Source organism: Abramis brama (genome assembly GCF_963993115.1).
Source record: "Abramis brama genome assembly, chromosome: 2".
NCBI classification, from domain to species: Eukaryota; Metazoa; Chordata; class Actinopteri; order Cypriniformes; family Leuciscidae; genus Abramis; species Abramis brama.
In genome coordinates, this window is record NC_139964.1 from 62252620 (window position 1) to 62276517 (window position 23898).

At 35.7% G+C, this 23898-nt stretch overlaps 1 protein-coding gene across 1 annotated transcript in view; it reads right to left on the reverse strand.

Moving 5' to 3' along the window:
• erbb4a (erb-b2 receptor tyrosine kinase 4a) overlaps positions 1-23898 on the reverse strand; it is a 185134-nt gene that overhangs the window by 13239 nt on the left and 147997 nt on the right. The window contains exons 12-20 of the mRNA XM_084104152.1: positions 22988-23187; positions 20059-20191; positions 17546-17639; positions 16839-16993; positions 15705-15749; positions 15323-15455; positions 12724-12846; positions 12521-12619; positions 10545-10730 (exon numbers count right to left, since the gene is read on the reverse strand). Coding sequence (XP_083960278.1) covers positions 10545-10730; positions 12521-12619; positions 12724-12846; positions 15323-15455; positions 15705-15749; positions 16839-16993; positions 17546-17639; positions 20059-20191; positions 22988-23187 — 1168 coding nt within the window. The remainder of the gene's footprint in view (positions 1-10544; positions 10731-12520; positions 12620-12723; positions 12847-15322; positions 15456-15704; positions 15750-16838; positions 16994-17545; positions 17640-20058; positions 20192-22987; positions 23188-23898) is intronic.

Below are 23898 nucleotides of genomic sequence, written 5' to 3' on the forward strand. Positions count from 1 at the left end.
GTACTGTCTGTAGAAAGTGTAACACTGAAAAAAAAGGCCTAAGTCATTATGATAAATGGAGAAAAAGTGTTTTCCATTCATCATAGTGTTTTACATTGAGCACATCAGTGTTCAACTGGTTCTTATAAATGTCTATTCATATGATGGTTTGTGTGTGTCATTTGAAAACAAAATACCATTTTGAGAAGAAATAACATTGTTTTGAATGTAAAGTTTCATTTTGCAGGAGAATTGAGGGGTTTTGCACATTGTGTGTGTGTTTTTGGATTTGTGTGTAGAGTTCTGAGAATATGAGGCATGCTTTCAGAAAATGTGTGTAAACAATCGAGAAAAACTGTAAGTCATTATGTTTACACATTGTCATCTATTGCAAGGCACACCATGTTACAAATTTACTATAACAGGATTGAAATAGCGCTTTGAGGTTAGTAACAAATAACTATTTACAAGACTGTCACTATTTATGATTGATAGACGGGGTTCAGGCTTTTTTTAAGCTTATTTGCGAAAGAGGAAATGTTTGCGCGTTCGTCCCAGGCATCTCACAATAACTGATAACATACGTTGTCTAATTTTATACGCATACGAGCTTTCTGAACACGCTTTAGTATCAGTGCTCGTCTATTTTGTTTGCGGCTTATGAGGGAGGCTGGGCCAGGAGTAAGGCCAAATTTGAGTCGCTTCACCGTCACCTCGATCATAAGAACCTTGCGGCAGAAAAACAAGTAGATGTAAATAAACTACTATAACTTTTGAGAGCTACTTTGTGCTGTTACAACACATACATGTACTGTAGCTGTTGCACTGTACTACTGTAATAAAAAAAATACACCAAATTGCCTCACATACAGATTCCATTTTGTAAAAAGGATGTGTTACAGTTACAGTACAGTAATCAGTACTTCTATTTTTCTAGGACACAGAGACAATGAAATGGAAGAAGCCTGCCAAATATTTCAGTTGACGCGTGCCAGCGGGGAACAGGCATGCAAGCGGATTGTGGGAACCACAAGCAACATAACTTACCAGTTTTGGAAATGTTGTTTTGAATTTATTGCACCAGTGTGTTAGACTATGTTGTAGTGTGTGTGATTTTGAGGGCTTGTGTGTCCTGTCTGAGGGCAAAGTTTGGTTTTTCAGCAAGAGTGAATGGTTTTGAGTGTAGAGCTTCATTCTGACCTGAAAATAGGATGTTTGGGGAATTGGGTGAGACGTTATGGATTTGTGTTTACAGTTTTGAGAATACGAGGCATAGTTTCAAGAAATGTGTTTAAGCAATCGAGAAACTGTAATAAAATCTTAGTACTGTACATTAACATACATAATTGTTATGCCATTTATTATATAGTTTGTATATTGTATTTGTGTATCAATATTTACACAGTATTTATTTAAATATTTTTATTTATTTTTATTAATTTATTTAAAACAATTGTATACATTTACACTTCATGGTTTAATGTATTCTGACTTAATGTAATACATTATAAATTCATAAATATTATTAAATATGTGCACATACTTATCACTCAATTTATTAAATGTACATATTAATGAATGTATAGCCAACATTACTGAACAAAATATAACAAATGTCAATAATAAATGTTTCAGGTAGCAGACCAATCACCCAAAACAGTATAACACAATTTATAATGTATGTATTTATTTGGCTACTTTAAGAGAGCCCGAATGGAGCCACGCCAAGAGAGTTACAGTGCAGTAAAATGAAAGTGTATTTAAAACAGATTACTTCTGGGATTGGACAGTCAATCAATGGAAATGTTGATTACTACAAACCTCAGCATACCTGAGCCAAGTAGTATTCATCCTGTCCTGTATCTGTTAAAAAGAATTAAAAACCCATGGAGCGTGTAAGACATTAAATACTTGATTCTTCAGAGCTAAAGCAGCGGTCATGGCACAGGGGAAGAGCAGAGCGAGCCCTGAGGGAATGAATTTCTGTTTAATGGTTAATAAAAATAAATGGATGGTTTGTAAGACTATGGAAAGATGCTGTTCATTTAGAATAGTGCGGTGTAATTTATCCTTTGAGAGATGCTGGGCTTGCACTGCTGTTGACACAGTTATGATGTGGACTGGGTATGTTTTATTGCCGTTAAGTGACTGGAGAATGTGCATATTATTCATGCCAAATTAGAGAATAAACAGTAAGAAATGTGGATAGGGACATCTAAAGCCAAGTGCTCCATTTTAAACATTGTTATATCTGTAAAATATTGAAAAAAAGAGTCATATTCTGAAAACAAAAAAGGTAACACTTGATTTCGATAGTCCTCTAATACAGTCTACTAAATATAAGTACCTTTTAACTACATCAGTCATTAGTGTATTAATAGACTGTTTGGTTAATATCTAACATGTTATTTTTATGCTCCCCAACACATATTATACTGACTATAAGTAACTTTACATGTCTGTTTATTCAACTAACCTGAACCCTAACCTAACAGTCTACCAATATTCTAATGAGAGTTAGTTGACATGTAGTTGCAAAGTAATTTACAGTTAGCAGAATCTATAGTGGACTTTCAAAATAAAGTGTAACCAAAAAACTTAATCTACTTATCAAACCTACTACAGCAAAAGATTATTTGCATTTTGATGCAATATTACAAACATTTGTTTATTTGGAATAGAGCAACACGATTAATCGTTAAAAGATCACAAACTTGATTCTAACACCCACACTATCTTATTCCTAAATGACAACGATTCATCTTTGTCTAATAAACCTTTGACAAGTTTGATCACAGTTGAACATTCAAATCTGTGTTGGCGCTGCTACTGAGCCAGAGAGAGCCAGTGTCATGTACAGATTTGAAACAGTCTTTTCAACCACACAGTATCATTATTTCAGTGTTACAATAATTCAAATGATCACAGAAGTATATCAAAGTTTATAGTTCGGATATAAACATTGATACGGTAGCGATCAAAAGAGTACATCTGTCGTTCAAAAACACTGATTCATCCAGTAATTAATGAATGAAGTATTTATTAGTGAGTCGTTCAAACTGATTTTAAACAATAGTAAATTGCATGTTATTTTGTTTAGTTTCGAATCGTAGGGAGTAACGTGATGTCTATTTTTAACAACACCACCAACAAAAATAGATTCTCAATTTATCCAGAATCGTGAAACTAACTGACAATCATGCAAAATAAAACCAAAAACAAATACAGTATAAAGACAGTAAATAGGGGGATGTTGACTCAACAGAGTGATTTGACATGGTAAAGGTCCATTATGAATAAACACAATCAGATCATTTTCAGTTTGATATTACTGGGTTTAATAACTGTTATGGTTGTTGACAAGATGTCAAGGTTTGAATGGTCCAGTTGGTCTAACTATATCACCAGCCAACCAAGACACTAAATAAATGGGAATGCTAATGGATAGCTTTCCTCAAGTATTATAGACTTCCTTGGAAGTAGTGGTACATTTCTAAAAGCATCGCTTGCTTTTAGGACTTTTGAGTTCTTTATATTCATACCTTTAACTTTAATTGAAAAATAAAGAGGGAGAGAACACATAGAAGAAGAAAAAAGATGGCAAAGAGCAATCCTTTGTGTCCACTGTTTGAGAGCACGCAGATGAAAGTAGGAGTATCCTAATCAAAACGCAGCCTGCGTTTAGCATAACAAGTCATCTGCATGCCGATCCAGGGAGCGAGACTTAATGCCGGCGTGAGGTGCATTCGGGGGCATTCATAGAGCGTCTTCTCATCTCACTCTTTTATGCGGCAGCTTTTATGTGAGCATTAATAAAGGTTAAAGTTTCCTTGGAACGGGATAGAAGAGGGTCCCTCGGTGCCCTATTACAACATATTCTTGCCTCTGGATAGGCAAATAACAAAAATTAGACTCACTTGATTATTTGGAACTAATTAGAGAGTGAAAAGAAAAGAAAAGAAAAGAAAAAAAATGCGCTATGGTGAAAGCATGCTTAATTCTAAAGACAATAATGCTGACAGGGGTGGGAGGGGGAAGTGGGTTGGAACGAAAGGGAAGACGCACATCATCAGCATCACAATGGAAATCTATTATATGTACTTTTCAAAATTCTCAAGTTACAATCAAAGGTATGCATGTTATTATCATGTGGCTAAAGAGAATGATGCATAACATGGTTGCTGTGCAATCCTGTCAGAAAATAAAACTCAATTAGTCGATTCATGCACGATCTATATCACTATTCTTCAAGAACAGTACACAGACATGCACTGAATGTACTGATGATCAATGGCAACTAATATCCACACCAATGACAAACCTCAAATTCAAAAATTCCTAACTCAAAAAGAGCTTTCCATTAGTTAGTATGACAATTTGTTGCGTTCATGTGTGCTCACCACAAACATGCAATAATTTTGACATGTCTTGAAGGCATCAGTATATTATCTATTTTAGAAAAAAAAAGTTGCCATAATGAAACTCCGATTAAAAACAAATATTGCTCCATTGAAATGGATGTTTCTTTATGAACTGATATGTTTACACACTTAGAACTCCTACAAGGTCAAAGTGAGTCAGTCATTCCTGAATTATTTTGATTTATTCTTTAATATTGCTCTTAAAAGCCTAGCTTACTTGTGATAATGCTGCACTCACACTCTTTCCATAAAACATGGTTGTGTTGTACACTATTGACAATAGACTTTTTTGCCAGCAAAATTGTACTAATGTGACCGTCGTACCTTAATGGTGACACCAACAAAAACAGTCTGAGATAGAAAAAAAAAATATTAAAAAAAAAAAAATAGCTGTGTGCTTAAAAAAAACTCAGAACATAATTAATTACTTTCAGGATATTATGTGTAGCATTTTTTAAATTGTGACATTTCAAAAGTGATATGTTGCCATATGGGGATTACCGTGGTCAGAAAATAGAACTGGAATATACTAGACTGTTGGCTGCACACATTCAGAAATCTCTGAAAACATCCTACGTGCACAACTGAGCACTTATTTTCTTCGAGTAATGCATTTGCATTCACTCACAAACAAACACGTTTGTAAACCTCAAAAGAAAAGATGGCACTAAGAGCCACTGTATCCCCTAGACTTGCATGAATAAAACAGAAGACGTACTAATAGACTCTACATACTGAAACTGTGCAATGGGAATATAAGTATGAAAATCCTCGTGGAGAGTCCTGAAGCATTACATTGGTTTCCAGAGACATTGCGAGTCTTGTCTCTACCTCCAACCTTTGGACTGACAAGAGCACAGTGGTGAGAATGTCCATCATCCGGACGAGTCTCAAATGACACCTATATTCAGTCTACAGGAACACTCTGTTTTTCGGGGGCATTGTAGGGCACTTATCTAACAGTAATAATAGGTTTTGAGATAAATAGATTCACTGGCCCTGATACAGGTGTATTTCACATGATCTGAGCATGATAAAACCAAAAAAGTGTTAGATGGCCAATTTCAAAGTAAAAAAAAAAAAACCCCAGCTGTTTTAGGTAATGTAGTTTTTTAATTGTTTTCAATGGCAGAGCCGCATATTTATAAATGGCGGCATTGTCTAATTCACATTGAGTGCTGCACGCTTGTTTTGCTCTGATTGCCGAGACTCGGAAATTAAAATGCAGCGCTCATCAATGTCACTTCCTACCCAGTCGTCCAATCACAGTAGAGGAGGAGCGGGACAAATGCCACAACAACCGACCGTTACATCCTGCTTTATACAATGACAAAGGTGTAGCGACCGAGACAGATCAGACACACAATTATTTGTTATGTTTAAAAAATAATCCATAATATCCCTCATCCAATGAGCAAACCATGGGCTAGAGTTATCTTAACTACCCCCAACCTGCAACTAATGCCCGCATCACAGCAACCGAAGCACTCTCAAGCTGGAAGTTTTCAGAAGAATACCTGCCATTTTCAGCAGGCTAAAAACACTCTGGCGAACAAACGGCCTTATACACTGCCGTCCACAACCAATGTCACAAAACTGAATGAGGGAGAAGAAATGTGACAAAGCATAGAAAGAGCATCTCATTTAAGTCAGCATCCATTTACACAAGGTTTTCAGGATTACAGCTGGCCAGATTCTGACCCAATAGTGAAGATTTCCAGGATCTGAAGAGCAGAGGTGAGCTTCTCTATTCCCACAGCGTCCCACTGCCCCCTCATATGGCATCTGCTGAAATGTCACCACTCAGGTAATAAACCAATAAATCTTTTTGATATTTAGGAGAGTAAATATCACAAAGTAACCCTGGTTTTTGAAAAGTAAGAAAGAAAGAAAAAGGAAAGAGGTTGCTATTAATAATACAATGCCAAAACTCAATATCAAGTGTAAATTCAAGAAATAATGTGTAAAGTAACAAGTTATCATCAGTTTCATGGTGAGCTCACTGCCACTATAATAAATAGTTATTAATTAATTATAAAGAAATATAACAGTATAAATAAATATGTATTTTGTCATGGTCATTCTGTGAAATATGCAGTTTTGCTGTCATTATGCAAAACGATTTAACTGTGCAATGCAAAGAGAACATCAATTTTGGTATTCACTGATAAGTCATCATATTTCTATCCACTATTTATTGGTTTAAATTGATTTATATAGTTGTGATCTCCGAGTTCATTAACCATACAAAAGGAGAAATTATTTCCATTCGGTTTTGAGAAATGTTAGAGTAATTGTGGGCTGTAATGAAAGGTTCGAGAACCTCTTTCACGTTTCTCGTGTCCCAACCGAAAGAGAGGCTAAGATTAAATGCCATGAAAAGATGAAGGTGCAAATTAAACCAGAATGCCATTAATTTCCATGTTCCATTTCTGGTAATGGCTACAATTTCAATGACACTTTAGCTGACATGGCCTTAGCTCTTCGTTCCCATTACAAACTGCAATTATCTACAAATCACGCCTAGTGTCACTAGTGGTGTCAACAGCTTACAACCCCAAACCCTACACATGAAATCCTACAGTTTAATAGACAAACACACATTTACACACTCATTAATGTAGGTGGAGAGTGTTTCTAACCAGCTCACAAGAAAAATCTCGTTTAGCAGTTTCCCTAATCGGTAAGAAACCACATTACCTTTATGATCCTTGAAATGAGTAGAATCCATTGGTATATTTGCCCCTGTGACCCTCTAAACAACCGGATGTCACTAGTATCCATAGGTGTAGGAGTAATTTTTGTTTTGTTTGTTTGAACTTATGTTTGCTTTTTACATTTCGTTGTGTTGTGCACTACTGGGCCACCGTACAAACTGGTTTCTTGAACATGACAATGAGTTCACTATACTCAAATGGCCTCCACAGTCACCAGATCTCAATTCAATAGAGCACCTTTGGGATGTGGTGGAATGGGAAATTTGCATCATGGATGTACAGACGAAAAATCTGTGTGATGCTATCATGACAATATGGACCAAAATCTCTGAGGAATGTTTCCAGCACCTTGTTGAATCTACGCCACAAAGAATTAAGGCAGTTCTGAGGTCAAAAGGGTCCAACCCAGTACTAGTAAGGTGTCTCTAATAAAGTGGCCAGTGAGTGTATATACAATATACATAGTGGAACATAATTCATTTTGTTGTGTCATTAGGTGAAAAGATCCAGAAAAGTCCCTTTCGTGATTAAATATGGAAAGTATGTCGATAGCGCAGCTATTAGAGCATTCATGTATGGAAATCAATCTCGAAAGCCAGTCATTACTGCTCTGCACAACAACATTAGGTTTAGTTGTATGCACATCATATAGAAACAAATTTAGGTTTCTCATTTGGATACTCTACATAAAAATAGTAGATGAATGAAAAATGGAATGGATAAGAGATTTGTGTGTGACCTGGAGCTCCGTTAATGAGGCCAAAGGAGATGAGCCTGCAGCAAACCAAAGCCGTTTGTGCGGGGAAGAGACACAGAGGTACTCACAGAGTACACTGCGTTTCCAAGTCTGCATCTCAGGAGAACACACACAGTATGCAAAAGAGGGAATCTTGGAAGAAGATCCCTTCGGCACAAAGGGAAATTTCTGATGAGGGGTTCCTAACTAGTGAAACCTGTTTCACAGTGGCAGGTCCACAAAGACATTGCCAGACAAAAATAAATTACACAAGATGCCTTGCTGTGCATAAGAAAATTATGTTTTGGACAATTATGAATAGCTCCGTAATACTGTGGATGGAAAATATCAATTATAACATTTGCTTCTTTGTTGCAACTCCCTCTTGCACAATAAAAGAACAACTGAAGTGTAGGCACACAGAGCTGCCGATAGTGATCAAAGCATGCTGGGAAAGATGCTTGTGTGTTGGGGGTCTGCCCACTGTCATACATGTAGTGCAAAGGGGGTTAACACCAGTTCTGATTGGCCAATATCTCATGGGCATCGTAACAGTAGCTATTGAGATTCAATTTGAATTTGAGCTATTATTCAATTGAGAACTGAGGCACGTAATCTGCTTTAAATACATCATCCAATAATGAGTGCAATCTCATCCTCATGCCGAGGTTATTATTTCACTGTGTGCAGGAACAGTCTGGCAGCTAAATGAGAATTTGGCTGGTAACAGCATTTTAACATTTTCACAGCATGACCGGGAAAACCTCTAGCAGCGGGTGTGTGTCACAGCAGAATTCCGGGGCAGGAATAGGCAAGGTTGTCGAGCGGTTTGCTCAACCTACAACCTGATTAATAGGTGCCATTAAGCCAAAGCCCAAAGCTGTGAGTTACAACAAACCAGCACCCATCTCTTGAACTCAGCCAATCCATTTACAGCAGACAGATTTAATGTTTTTAAGGCGGTGGAACAGAGGGGACTAAAATGGGAATGCTGTGAAATAGAACGCAGAGTTCTCAGGCATTTTGACCAGGGAAATCATTAAAAAAAATGAATTGATAATAAAAAATAAATAAAAAATGAAAGAGCCTGACAGAAAACAAGTTTTATTCTTTAGTTCGAGAACCGTACCTGTAAGGCAACATATTGCCATCATATAAAAATCAAATCAAATTTTTAAATAATTGTATCCCTTATAAGGCAATTTTGCTTCAGTATATAAAAAACAGAATGAATACAGCTATAATGTATTTAAAAGCTCAGTTAAAAAGTCTTTAGCTCAGTATTTTTAGCTCCAAGCTGAAATAAAGAATAATGACAAGGCTTTTTCTTCACTTACCCAGCATGCCCTTTTATATAAGATTAAGCAGTAGACCAACAAAAGAATTTGTATACTGTTATTTTTTAATTTATAAAAAATTAAAGATTAACACAATCTTAGTGAATGAAGGAAAGCACAAGTAGAACTGTGTGTATATTTCAAATACTGCATAATGTGCAGGTTGGTATTCCCTAGAAAACACAGTGGCACTACCAAAACATTGCTCTGTTTTTTTGATCCAACCGTAATAGCAGCATCAGTTAAACAATGGCATGAGTCTCGGGCAGGACTATCTGTTCGTCCAGTTACTAGAAAATGGGAGGAGTGATGCCATGCATCGTATTCAAATCTAATTTAATACGATTTTTGAGTACTATTTTTGAGAACCATTGTATGTTCTTCAGAAGAACATTTTTAAATGGATTTTTTTTTTTTTTTTTTTTTTTGAGCTTTACAGCCATTGGTCACTATGGAGCGCAACAGTGCCCGTCCACTTTTTCAGCTGTGTTATTTTTCCTGAGGTATTTTTTCCATTTATTTCATCCATTGCGATTTCAAAAAAGTATTTGTTAAAGCATCATACGGCATGAACCAAGCCAATAAGCTACGAGGCGAATCATAACTTTAAAAACTTTGATTTGAAGAAAAAAACGTATTTGAAAATCGGACAAAAATACATAGAAGGTAAAAGACTGTGAACTTAACGGCTTTAGAGATGGAAAGAACTACAATCCCATTAAGCTTTGCGAACAGCATACTCAATTTAATAAACAATATTTGAAGTTTATTGCAAAATATGCATTTATTTCAATATTGAAGTATTTTAGGAGGCCGACTCGATTGTGTAATTCGGAGTGCTTCATGGGAGTGGGAGGAGCTAACGAGATCTTTTGGCATGTTTTGCTTGTTTCGACTCTCAGATTAGTAGAATTTTCTGTACAGCATCATGGGTAATGTAGTTTTTCACAAATTCTGCTGTTCAACAAGATTGTTTTTAAACTAAGTTGAAATAATGATTTACAACCTCATAGCTCACAGTAAGGCTGTCTTTAAAGGTTTATAAGTTATCGTTAAAAATAAATTTCCCTATGGATAACCGGAACCCGACTGTTGCACTCTATAAATTCATGATCTGGGAATGAGCAGCCTGAATATTCTGCTAAATAAAAAATTTTGAGCAACAGCAGAGTAGATGGTGACAGAATTTTAATTTCTGCATAAACTATTCCTTTACATACTAATACACGTACATACTAAAATAAACATCTTCTGAAGTCAAAAGCCAAGGCTGTATACAAAAACACACGACTTCCTGCAGTGTTCACAGGGATGATGTCTCACTGATAACACCAACATGTGAAATCAGTCTTACCTTTGCGATCTGCACGCACCAGTTGAGCAGCAGCTGGGAGCCGATGTTCTCCTGGTGCTCATGTACATAGTCCAGCAGGCAGCCGTGGGGCATGAGCTGAGTTACCAGCTGAATAGTGGGACTCAAGCAGACCCCCAACAGACGCACTAAATGAGGATGCTCCATGCTGGCCATGATCAGCGCCTCCTGGAAGCCAGAGACAGAAAAGATCAGGTCACTGCTGAATTTTATGAAATTATGGGTTGCACTTCTGGTTTGGGGTACTTCCACTCAAAAAGACTGAAACAAATCTTTCAAAATAATGCGATACAAATAATCCTTAGCCAGTTTGACTGTCATTTCCCTTCATATTTAATTTTCAGATGTCAGAAGAATAGCATAATGGTATTTTAATGTGATATGGTATCACAAGAAAATCTGCATTCTTTTCCTCCTGAATATTTTCTTCTTTTTTTTTTCATTGCAACATTAAGAAAAGAGACAACATATACAGTTAATTTTTGGCCTGCTCTCCCGATTTAATTTACGATATATCCCATGAATAATTCACTGGAATGCACTAAGATTCTCTCATTTTTCTCCCCGAATCCTCACATCTCTTTCCAGGTGTTTTCACACGGATGCTTTAAAATGTAATTGTCTCCCCTTTTCACTCCTTATCCCTATTAGCAGTGTTTACTGGAGCGTTTCTAAAGCAGGTAAATGCAGTATTTGTTATCTGATCTGTCAAAATGACGGAAAGCACTTTGAGATATTATCACTCAATGCTAAAGTTAATGAGCATTTTTGATTAAGGCAACATATTTTACATCATACAGACATATATTACTACAGTGATTTTTAACACATCTGTAATATTGCTGCGGAAATAATCAAGCTTTTGGGATTATTCGTGGTCTCTTCTAGTAATTTGTTTATGCTTTTACACTTTTAAATTTCCTTTTAATGTTTGATGCTTGAAGGTTGAGTAGAATAATGTCACTTCATTGTGCATTGCTTATTATTGCGTTCATAGAGCGAACCCTTCACTGATTGTTTACAGTTTAACGGAATTTACTCCCATAATGTGCATAAAGCATCATGAGGTGAAGGGAAAAGGTGCATATAAAGCATAACAGGTCTCTCTGCAAATGCCATTCTACTCTTGCCTCCTACAGCAACGATGACCTCCATTAGTGACGGCTGGCCTGTCTTACTCAATTAGCCATATGTTTCAAAAGTATATACAGTTTTATGTGTTACAACGGAGAGAGGGATGAGTAGCGCTGCATCAGCTTGCCTGCTTATATGTATTTGCACGGATAACAGAACACATAGACACGCACAAAGGGATTCCCAGGCAATCACAGTCAGCCGCAGCACGTGAGGCCACGTTTTGATGGCTTTTTAAAGGAACTTGACCTCTCTCTGAATTTTGGGAGAGCAAGATAGAACGAAATAGAGACAACAAGGACAAAAAAGAGAACTGATATATGACAGATCACTGTTATTGAACTGTTCTCTCTGCAAATCATCCCTTCCTATTTTCATTACTACTTTACTATATTTAAAGTCGAGATAAATTACACTTACAACTCATGTTATGTCTGTAATATAATGCATTTAAGTATATTAAAACTAAATATTTAAAAAGATGGAAAGTATGGTTATTAAAAAATAATAAGGTATTTATTATTATTGCCATAACATTTATTATTCAAATTGACACTTTAATTACTTCTGTAATTATTAGAACAGCATTTATTTGAAAAAAAAAAAAAATCTTTAGAGACATTATAAATCTCTTTACTGTAAGTTTTGATCAATTTAATGTATCTTAAAAAAAAAACAAATAAAAAAACCCCACCAAATTATGCAAAATTAAGACCAGGAATGTGTATTAAGAAAGTACATTTTATTTTGTCACAACATTAATAGCTAAATTGACTGAAAAAGCAATTATAGTGGTATTATTAAGATCAAGGTAGTTAACTTACATCCATAAACTCCACATTGGCTTTAGGTCCTGTACTTTCATTGAGTATCTTTATAGCAACTGTAATCTTGACTGTTTCCCCTTCTGGAACCCAGATTCCCTTTTAAAGAAGACATCAGGATCATCAATAACACCTCAACATATAAAATCACAAATGCTGATAGGTAGACAGACCCCTATGCACACAAAACTTAGAGGTGCTACCTTATAGACCATGCCAAAGGCTCCAGCTCCCAGAATCTTGACCCTCTTGAGCTCAGTTTCCTTCAATATCCGCAGCTGAGCCTGGTTTGGTGCTGTGCCACTGGGTGTCAATGGCTCCACCAACTGCTTCAACAACCAAGTCTTAGATCAGTCACAACGTTTGAATGCACAAATACACAGAGCACCAAAACAAGCTCTTAGAAGTTACATTTAACCATATTTTTAGGATTAAATTTGTTTACGCAGTAGTTATTGGGCCTCAAGAGGGAAAGAAAAGATGTTACTGGATATTTGGAGAGTAAACAGTCGTGAAGGGAACCACGCTTGTGAAGATGAGAGGGGTAGGGAAGAAGGAAAGGTTGAGAAGGATGAATAGAGACATAATTGCAAAATACAAAGTAGCATTTGTAGTTGCATTAGGGCAAGGAAAAAAAGTGTGTGTGTGTGTGTGTGTGTGTGTGTGTGTGTGTGTGTGTGTGTGTGTGTGTGTGTGTGTGTGTGTGTGTCAGTCTTGGATTCGTTTAGTTGTTTGTGCTCAATAAACAGATTGCAGACCTGTGGGGAAAAAAGAGCGAGTGTTCTTCAGATAATTTGACTGTTAGGAAATTAAAATGTATTTTTTTTTTAAAGTAAACAGTAATGTGATGAGAGGTGTTAGATTTAACTGACAACCAAAAGATTGAAGGTTCAAACCCCAGGTTGATCCATGAGGTACCATCATTGTGTCTCCAAATTTGAAATTTTTGGTTGATCTTTAATCTCCACGATTTTATTTATTTTGTGGATCCCAAATGGAGAACTTTAGCAGAATGTCTAAAGTGCTCTTTTCCAACTGATAACTTGCTACCGAGCTCCAAACATGATTTAAAATAAATAATATAATATAATATAATATAATATAATATAATATAATATAATATAATATAATATAATATAATATAATATAATATAATATAATAATAATAATATAAATACATACAAGTTATGCAGAAGTGTAGTGTGAACATTCTGCAAAACATCTATTACACAGAATAAAGAAAGATTTATGGGTTTAGAATGACATAAATTGAATAAATTACTATATTTGGGGTGAACTATTCATTTCAGGTTTCTACAGGGGAATTTTCTCTGTAATAAGTGCACCAAAATAAATTGAAAAAGTATTTGCTAAATGACAAGTAGTTTTTCTGAATTAAGGAATTAAACCCTTGATAACAGTTTCACAGACAGGGCTTAGATTAAGCCAGGATTAGACCTTAGTTCACTTAGAACATTTAAGCTTTTATAAACATTCATTAGAAAAAAAAAAGAAGAAAAAAAAAAAACATTACTGGTGTGCATCTTGAGACAAAACAATGGCACTGACATATTTTAAGATATGTCAGTGCAAGTTGATAAAAGCTCAAACATGCATTTTAGTCTGAGACTAGGCTTAAAACTTGTCTATGAAACCAGGGGCTTATTTATGTTCTTATTTATGAGAAGAAAGAATGTATCTCTCATCACACCCTATACAAACAGCCCACTTTCAATCTTACCAAATGAAAAAGGCATTTTTATAGTGACATTTTAACAATCTATAAACATGTAAATTTGGTTATCCATTATTCAGGACTAACAGTTAATTTAAGTGACCAATCACAGCACAAAACAGAAGGCTATCACTTGGTTTTATGGATGTGTCGACTGAACACACACAACGTGGAGCTGTCCATGTATGTGGTGCTGAAATACAGCATGTATACTGAGTACTTGAGGGAGCTGTCCAGATATGTGAGGAAATAGCATTCGTCTAACATTCACTGTTAAAGGACAGTGTATGGGTAGAATAATAATATAGAGCTTTCCTTTCTGCTTAAGTAAATGAATGTTTCAGGTTCAATATAACTATCAACAGAATTTAAAATTCTCTCAGAAAAGCATTAAAAAAGCACATACAATGGAAGTATATGGGGAGAGGCATTCAAAAGGCTTTAAAGCAGAAATGGGCAGCTTGTATTTTTTAGGCCACTTTTGTTAATTCTTTAGTGTGAAATTGATCTGTAAAGTAAGCTACACTTTCAGAACATCTCTGAGGTAATCGGCAAACATTTGGGTGGTCTAGACCTCTCCTTTTCTTATTCTTGGCAGAAACGCATCACTTTCTACTTGAACAGAGGTCTCAGGTTTGCTAAAACGGATTTCAGGATTCTAGTGCGTGAGTGTCTCTGTCAGCTTTTGGATACAGGGTATCTTCTCAAGCTGACAGCTGTCTATAACACTGTTGCTCCACCTGCAAATTATCTAAACCAGCATAGACAGGCCATGTTTTTTAATAGGCTGCACAGTCATTCAGGGCAACAGGGCTATGCATTAACCCAACAAACCTGCCACACATTTAAGGAAGGCCCTCCGCTGAATACTTTATGTGCTGTATGCTGGGGAATTTTTAAGCATGCACCTTACCAAGAAACAAAACGAAAAAGAAATGAAAAACCTGTGGACAGGGGAGGAAATTGATGCAAGGTGACAGACAGAAGAGACACAAGATATGATGCATAATGTATGGAATGTTCCTGTTTTAGTCAGTGCTTACTCATTTACTACAGGACTCTCTCACCTCAGTCTCCAGGAAACGACGTAAAGCTCTCTTTTTCTTAATGCTCTTTCTGCGGATGTAAACGGCCACACCAAGAGCTATGATGACCATCACAAAGAGAGCCCCAATAAACCCAGCCGCAATCAGAGGAGTCCTGGAACATCAAAAGAAAATGTGTTTGTTTTTTTTTTAAACCAGTTGAGCAAAAACCCCACTGTGCATAGCACTAATGCTATAGAAAAATATTTGTATTATATTCTATTAGTTCATTATTATTATTATTATTATTTTATAAATATCCTTAATGTGATCAAATATTAATATTTGCTTTTATTTGCTGTTTTATTTTTTTTATTTTTTGCAAATTATCCTTGACCAAAGTTGCATTTGTGAAAGCCCTTACCTGTCCAACATGCCAACACAATCTTGCACTCGGGGTCCAGTACAACTGCATCACAGACAATCATATTGAGTTATAATCAGCATATTTGAGTTATATTGCAACAGACTGGTAGATTCAATTATTGATGGTAGTATTTCTTAAACTGCATTCAATTTATTCAGATAAACAAAAAAGAACAATATGATTATCTTTTTCTTTTAATTACTGTATTAGAGCAATGACAATCTGATAAACTCACAAAGACCAGATACATTACTGTACAGTTATGGTAATAGGAAAATTGGGTTCCACTTTATTTCGATAGTCCACTTTAGACATTCTACTAACTATGCAACTAAATGTCAACTAACTCTCATTATAGTATTAGTAGACTGTCAGTTGACTGTTAGGTTATGGTTAGGTGTTAGGGTTTGGGTTAGTAGAATAAGTTGACTTGTAGTTGCCAAGTTACTTATAATCAGTAGAAGGTCTGTTTGGGAACCATCAATATAAAGTGTTATCAGATATTAAGCAGACAGTCGACTAATACTCTAATGACAGTTAGTTGACATGTAGTTGTAAAGCTACTTATAGTTAGTAGAATGTCTAAAGAGGACTTTTGAAATAAAGTGCTACTGAAAATTGTGCTTACATGTTTAAGTAAATGCTTAAATAAATGTCACAATGTGAAAAGAAAATACCCTTTATTTTCTTCATGCAAAATACCATTTCTTACCATTTTCTTTTGATTTGAAATGTGACCGGGACATGTTTTCGTGAGATTCCCCGAAGACTATTACAAACTAAACACTCAAGCTACATGTTAATATTTTTTTTTAATATTTAATGTCAAAGACTTTTTTTGTCCAATGAAAAATGTTGGCACAGTGTTAGTTGGACACTTGATGTCCAATATACAATCTGGGTCCTGCAGCACAACCAGTTGCGGACCACTGATCTGTGGAGTCAGGAACCTGTTCTCTCTGCTCTCAGATCCCCCAGGCCCATGTGTCTAAGACTGAATGCGGTAAGCACGACAGCTTTACCCACATGGGCAATTAGGTCCGTGCTCTGGGCATATTGTGCTTGATGCAGTTAAAGGAGGAAAGTAGCTTACAAATAGATTCAAGTGCAAACACAAGCAAACAGCCTTACCCCTGGGTGCAGTTGGGGTGGCAGGGATGGCACTCATTGTTGGTCTCAGCATATTTGAAGATAAAGCTGTTTGCTCCCTGTAGACCATCAGGGCATTTCTCCACACAGTTGGGCCCATCTTTCAGATGCAAGCATTTCACGCAGTGATCTGGACCCTGTAATGGGAGAAAAGAGAACGATAGAAGATTAGGAAATGTGTCTCAAGAGACTGAAGCACTGTTTAAAAGATGGAAAGGAAATTGAATTTAATCAATCAAGCACAGACGTGTAATATAATTTCAAGGATGTGTCATTATTTTGTATCTTCATACTGTTTCTAACACATTCAACCACATCTTATGAAGTTCGAAGGCCAAATGACACCGCACCGACAGATGCAGACCGATGGCGACAGACTCTTCGTCGGATCAGTGTGTTGGCGTCTGTTGGAGCTTGTTTTCACCGATTGAACTTGCTGAATTGGAATTAGAATGTCTAAAGAAGTGACGTGCTGTAAGCTGGTGACTTTCGGTGTTGTTCGGCATCTGTCGGTACATTGTGAATTGGCCTCTAAAGGACTTTCTGGTCCCTAAATACAGCTTATGTATCGTTTCATATGCAGTCTGAAGCTGCGACGAGAATAGGACGCATTCGACTCTGCCAGAAATCTAGGCTTTTCTGTTGTTCGATGACAAGGTTATCAAGTTTTGTTCTCACATGACTCTTACCGGGCCATGGCAGGTCAGACTTTTCTCTCCGGCTTTTTCACACTGGCTGTCACACTCAACACAAACTGAGCCATTGGCATACTCTCGAACATCCCTTGAACAGACAAAGAACAATGTGTGATGAGCCATGTATTGAATGGATACAGAATTTATTTACAACATGTAGTGTGCATTTTACATAGCGACCAGGGGCTAGTGTGCTTAAGTCCAAATCTAGGTCAATTAACTAAACAGACATACAAGAAAAGCCATACAAATCAATGAAAGTGGAAACAGCTTAAGGATCTGTCAATGCTACTTTCATCTGTTTCTGCTGCTGATAGTTTCATTGAGAGCGTTAGAAAAGAGAAAAGGAAGAAAGCTTGTCGATTAAGACCTGAAAGAAGCATCTAAGATGTGAACAAATCAAACCTCCAGTGCATTAGTGCCAACTCAAAGTCAAAAACTGCAAGTTTTCATCCCACACTAAACATGACCCAGCCAATGCATGTCTCTAGCTGTGATTTGTATTGATTTCTCTTCAAAATAAATGTAGATGTCTAAAAATGTGAAAAATATAAGCGCGCGCACACACACACACACACACACAATGTTCTTGCTCTAAGGTACACTTGTAGGGTTAGCTTGATTTTACCCTCAATCTGTGATATCCTGAAGTAAAACTTAAAGTGCCCCTATTTTGCTATTTTAAAGGTTCCTAATTTTGTTTTGGACATCTCCCACAACAGGTTTACATGCATCAAAAGTAAAAAAAAAAAAAAAAGTTTCATTTTCTCAAAATATACATTGCACATCACAACATTTTTCAATGATCCTTAAACGACTCGATGGATGAATCAGTCTCTCTAAATCCTTTCTTTCCAAGAGCCTGCTCTGCTCTGATTGGCCAGATGGCCCAGTCTGTTGTGATTGGTCTACCTCGTACCACCTCGTAACACGCTCATTACCATAACTGAACGTCAGCCCTGTCCAGAGGCTAAAGCTTAGTGATTGAACTGTAAAGACAGTAACGATGACATCGATTTTACCTTATCAATCAGAGCGTGAGTCCGATGATGAAACACTGGAAGAACTAGTTATTCAACCCGAACACCCATCACAAGGATGACTTGAGCAGGACGTTTCTTAGTGACATGCTACTCAGCTTGAGGTACATTATGAGATGTTGCAGCTGTCATTCCTCATCATCAGCATTAACAAGTGTTTGTCCATCAACAAACCGATGTGTAACGCTATATTTCAAATTTATTGCAGTGCACCATAATAGGGGCATGTTAATATTCAACAATATTACTGATCTGAATGTATGCTAAATTGTCTGGATTTACTTTACATTTGTGTTTGAGTATAATTCAGATTTAGTTTTATTCTATAAAGTACCGACAACATTTCTTCCAAATTCCAAGTAAAAACATTTAGAGCATTTATTTGCAGAAAATGACAGCTGGTCAAAATAACAAACACAATGCCGTGTTTTCAGACCTTGATGCAAAGAAAACAAGTTTGAATTAATTTTTTAACAACATGATGCTAATGTTTTAACTTCAGATGAGTCATATTGCTGTTGGGAGACAAAAAAATAAATAAATCAAGCAGCTCGGCTTCGTTTGACAGCTTGTGACCTTGTGTCTTTCCTCTTGATCATTCCAGAGGTTTTCAATGGGGTTCGGGTGACAGGTCTGGAGTTTGGGCTGGCCATGACAGGGTCTTGATCTGGTGGTCCTCCATCCTGCAGGAAAAACCAATCCTTCGAGTTGGGGAACACTGTCAGAGCGGAAGGAAGCAAGTTTTCTTCCAGGATAGCCTTGTACGTGGCTTGGGTCAATAAATAAATAAACTGTTTTCTTTGCATTACTCAAGGTCTCAAAACACGGCATCTTTTTATTTTTATTTTGTATTATTATTATTTTGACCAGTAGTCATTTTATGCAAATACATGCTCTAAATGACAATATTTTTTATTTGAACTTTGGACAAAATTTTGTCAGTAGTTCATAGAATAAAACATAAATGTTCATGCTAATCAAATAAATTCATATAAAATAGAAACCATATTTTTTTAATTTTGCAGTGGTCTCTTGAGAATTCAAGAATAGCTCTAGGAAAAAAAAAAAAAAAAAAAAAATCGAATGAAAGAAACGCATGCATTTGCAAACAAAATCTTAGCATTGGACATTTTGCCTGTTCTTTTCAAAGCCTGTTTCCATGTCTCCATGTATTTTTTTCCAGCCTGCCAGAAAAGCATGAGAGTCTGCCCATTCCTTTGATTTATAAATAGCATTAAAAGCATTTTGATCCTTTGATCTTGATAGTCTGATCACGATAGTCATACTGGAGATATATCTTTGGAGTCAGCAGCCTATCTGAAAAAAAATCTGCTAAGGAAACTGCAATCTAAAGTTTTTTAAGAAATAGAAGAGCAAGAAGACAGAATTTTTAAAAAGAAAAAACTTGAAAAGCTGTGTACATAAGCAAAGTGACACCACAAATTATTTGTTTGCACACATACTCACCCATAATATAAGTTACAGGACTTGACACATGTCCTTCCTCGGCTGAAGTATTTGCATGAGAGACACTGTTCTGGGCCAGGACCCCAGCACCCTGCCTCCGAACACAACGGATCACAAACCATCTGCTCTTTAGCTGAAAAATCACACAAACACACACAAACATTAAGAAACAAAACACTGCAACTACAGAATTAATTTGGAACTTGGATATTTCCATCCTACAAGTGTGGTAGTAAATTCATGGTCGCATGAGTACTTTTGTAGAACATTTATTATCCATACTTCAGAAAGCATGTCAATTTATTTTACAACAGCTAACAGGGGAATTATTTAGCTATTAGTTATATATGGCAAGCCGTTCAGGAAATAATTATATTTATAATATGAAGTCTGAATATATAGAATGAAAGTCTGAATATATATATATATATATATATATATATATATATATATAAATATAATGAATGTCTGAATATATAAAACGAATGTCTGAATATATATGGAATGAAAGTCTGAATATATATAGAATGAAAGTCTGAATATATATAGAATGAAAATCTGAATATATAGAATGAAAGTCTGAATATATATAGAATGAATGTCTGAATATATAAAATGAAGGTCTGAATATATATGGAATGAAAGTCTGAATATATATGGAATGAAAGTCTGAATATATATAGAATGAAAATCTGAATATATAGAATGAAAGTCTGAATATATAGAATGAAAGTCTGAATATATATAGAATGAATGTCTGAATATATAAAATGAAGGTCTGAATATATATAGAATGAATGTCTGAATATATGGAATGAAAGTCTGAATATATATATATAGAATGAAAGTCTGAATATATATAGAATGAAAGTCTGAATATATATAAATTGAAGGTTGAAGGTTGAATATATATAAATTGAAGGTTGAAGTTTTTCTCAATTTCAACGTTTCCCAGTTTTAGCAATGTCCACACAATAACTCAAATGATATGGTACATTTTCTACACAATGTGTATTCAAAATGCACAAAAATGTTTTAATTTGTGCATAAACAAATAAATAATTGTGCTCTACTGCAACACTGAAGGGAGATTGGTTACATTTTCTTTTTGACGATGTCCGTGTTACAGTGTAATTATACATTTAAGTACTAAGTAATATAAATTAACTACATGTACTTAGGCTTAGGAGTAGTGTTTGGTTAGGGTTAGTTGCACTTGCATGTAATCTACATTAAAAAGTTAATTATGTAAGTACATGTAACAAACACTGTAAATTAAAGTGTTACCTGGGGATTTGTAAAGTTCCAAGCAATGTTGATGATCTTTAAGTGGTTAAATATGTTTCAAATTCACCAACCACATAAGAGTTATCCTTGCTCCACAATTGGGTTTGAAAAAACATTGTCCTTCATGGATAAACACATTGTGTGTGTGTATGTGTGTGTGTGTGGGTCTGAGCTGTTGGTCAGTTTGATAGATGGTGTGGAAAAGAGGCTAATGAATGAGCCGGCTAACAGAGCCATTGATCCCTCACGCTACAGACTTATTATCACACTAATTATATCCAGCTTGGCGGTGTGTGCGCTGGAAATGGCTCTCCGTCTGTTAACATCTTCATTAGCTCCACAAGTTTAACTTTCACAAGTAACATCTTACTTCAATGGCCTATTTCCAGTTTTAGGCTATCTTCAATGATAGAAGATAGTTGTCATTTATTGAACATCTATGGGTTTAAAACGTAAGATTAAAAAAAAAAGCAATTTTTGGGGCTACAATAGTGAGATTAACAGTTTTGAGAAGTCCCTTCCAAGACTGCATTTATTTAAAAATACAATAAAAAACAGCAATATTCTGAAATATTATTGCAATTTAAAACAAATGTTTGGTAACACTTTAGTTTAGGGTCCAATTCTTACTATTAACTAATTGCTTATTAGCATGCATATTACTAGGATATTTGCTGTTTATTTGTACTTAAAAAACAAACAAACATATTAATGCCTTATTATGCATGGCCATATTATGCATGGCCTGCTAAATATTTTTCCTTATTATGCATGGCCTGCTAAATATTTTTGCGAAACCATGATATATTTGATATATTCTTTGATGAATATAAAACGTTACAAAATAACAGCATTTATTTGAAATAGAAATCTTTTTGGAACTTTATAAAGATCTTTACTGTCATTTTTGATCAATATACTGCATCATTATTGCTGAATAAAATCTTTCTGACTCTAAACTTTTGAAGAGTAGTGTATATTAATTATATTAACTATGATGTATTGGGCACATAGGAGTCTCATATCTAAAGAAAAAAAAATCTACTGTAATTTTCATATGTTCACTCACATAACATATATTTATATTAACTCAATATCCAGCAGCTTGGCCTGCCTAGAAGAATGAATGTGTGATAAATGCTGTTGTCCGTGTATAAAATAAGTTTTTCGCTTAACTCTTAATAGTCATGTATCTAAATTGCATCTTTTTGGAGCATCTTTTTGGAACACTTGGAGCAAAAACACTAAAATTACAAGTGGACAGGGAAAGAAAATGTTAACACTGTTAACACTATAAACGAATAACAATATAATATACTGTTTCCTCAAGGCTTGAGCCGAACTGCAAGTGTATGATTCTCTTTTTACTTTATATCAATTACAGAATTCAGTAAGACATCATAAGATGCAATTAAATTGGTTGTATTTTAGCAACTAAATTACAGAATCTGATCCTCAATTTTCAGTCAAATTAAAGTCTGTTTTTGAGATTTGCTGGTCTCCGCTGGATATGGAAGCATTTCAAACAAATGCATCGGTATTGCATGCCAAGATTGTTATTCCTGCTTCAAACATCTTATTTAAATCACAGTTACTGAACAGATGGAGGTGTAGATGAGAGCTGCGATTGAACGACACTCACTACACTCTCTGGTGTCCCTGTTGTTCTTGATCAGAGCTCTCTGGGTGCTGGTGCGGAACAGACCGGTCCAGTTCACTGTATTGTAGAAGCAGAGCTGGCTGTTGTTGGTCATGTAGACGTTACCGGCGCTGATCTCTGTCAAAGACTGGAACTGCAGTGAAGAGATCCAGCGCTGCTTCAGGATCAGCAGAGAAATACCACTGAGAAGAAGACACAGTCTGCTTCACTCTTCTTCACATTAATGCAGGATATAATATAAGATGTCTCTGATAAATGACAACAATGCTACAATAACTATTTTAAGTGCAACATCCAGAAGGAGTGAACATTTTTCACTTGGATTTAATGTGAAACAAGGGAATTCTTAGAAGTAGTTAACGAGGACACTTCTGAATATATTACTAAAAGACGATTTAAATCATTTAGAGTATGAGCAAATCTGTGAAAAGATTCAGCCCAAACATGAACAGGGAAAGTACACTTGGGACGGCGAAACGTACAGTATTTGCCAACCCTCTGAAACTACAAAGGCCTAATAGATTTCAACTAAACTAGTCCAGGAGTGAATTCTGGACATGGTTTTGAGAGTTGGGTGAAGAAAAAAGGCTTTACCCATGGGCAGCATTAATCCACCCATCAGCCACATAACTGTGACACAAAGCAGTCCTTTTATTTATTTAGCACCGGGATTCTAGGCACAGGACTTTATGTCCTTGAAGTAACCCCATGTTAAAACCTTTAAAAAATATATGAAATATATTGACTTAGGACCAAACTTGCCTCCCCCTGTCCTAACTCTAATGCATACTCTAATGAGAGGTAGTTGACATGAAGTTGCAAAGTTACTTATACTTCGTAGAATGTCTGAAGTGGACCATTGAAATAAAGTGACATACATTTCTAACTCCCTT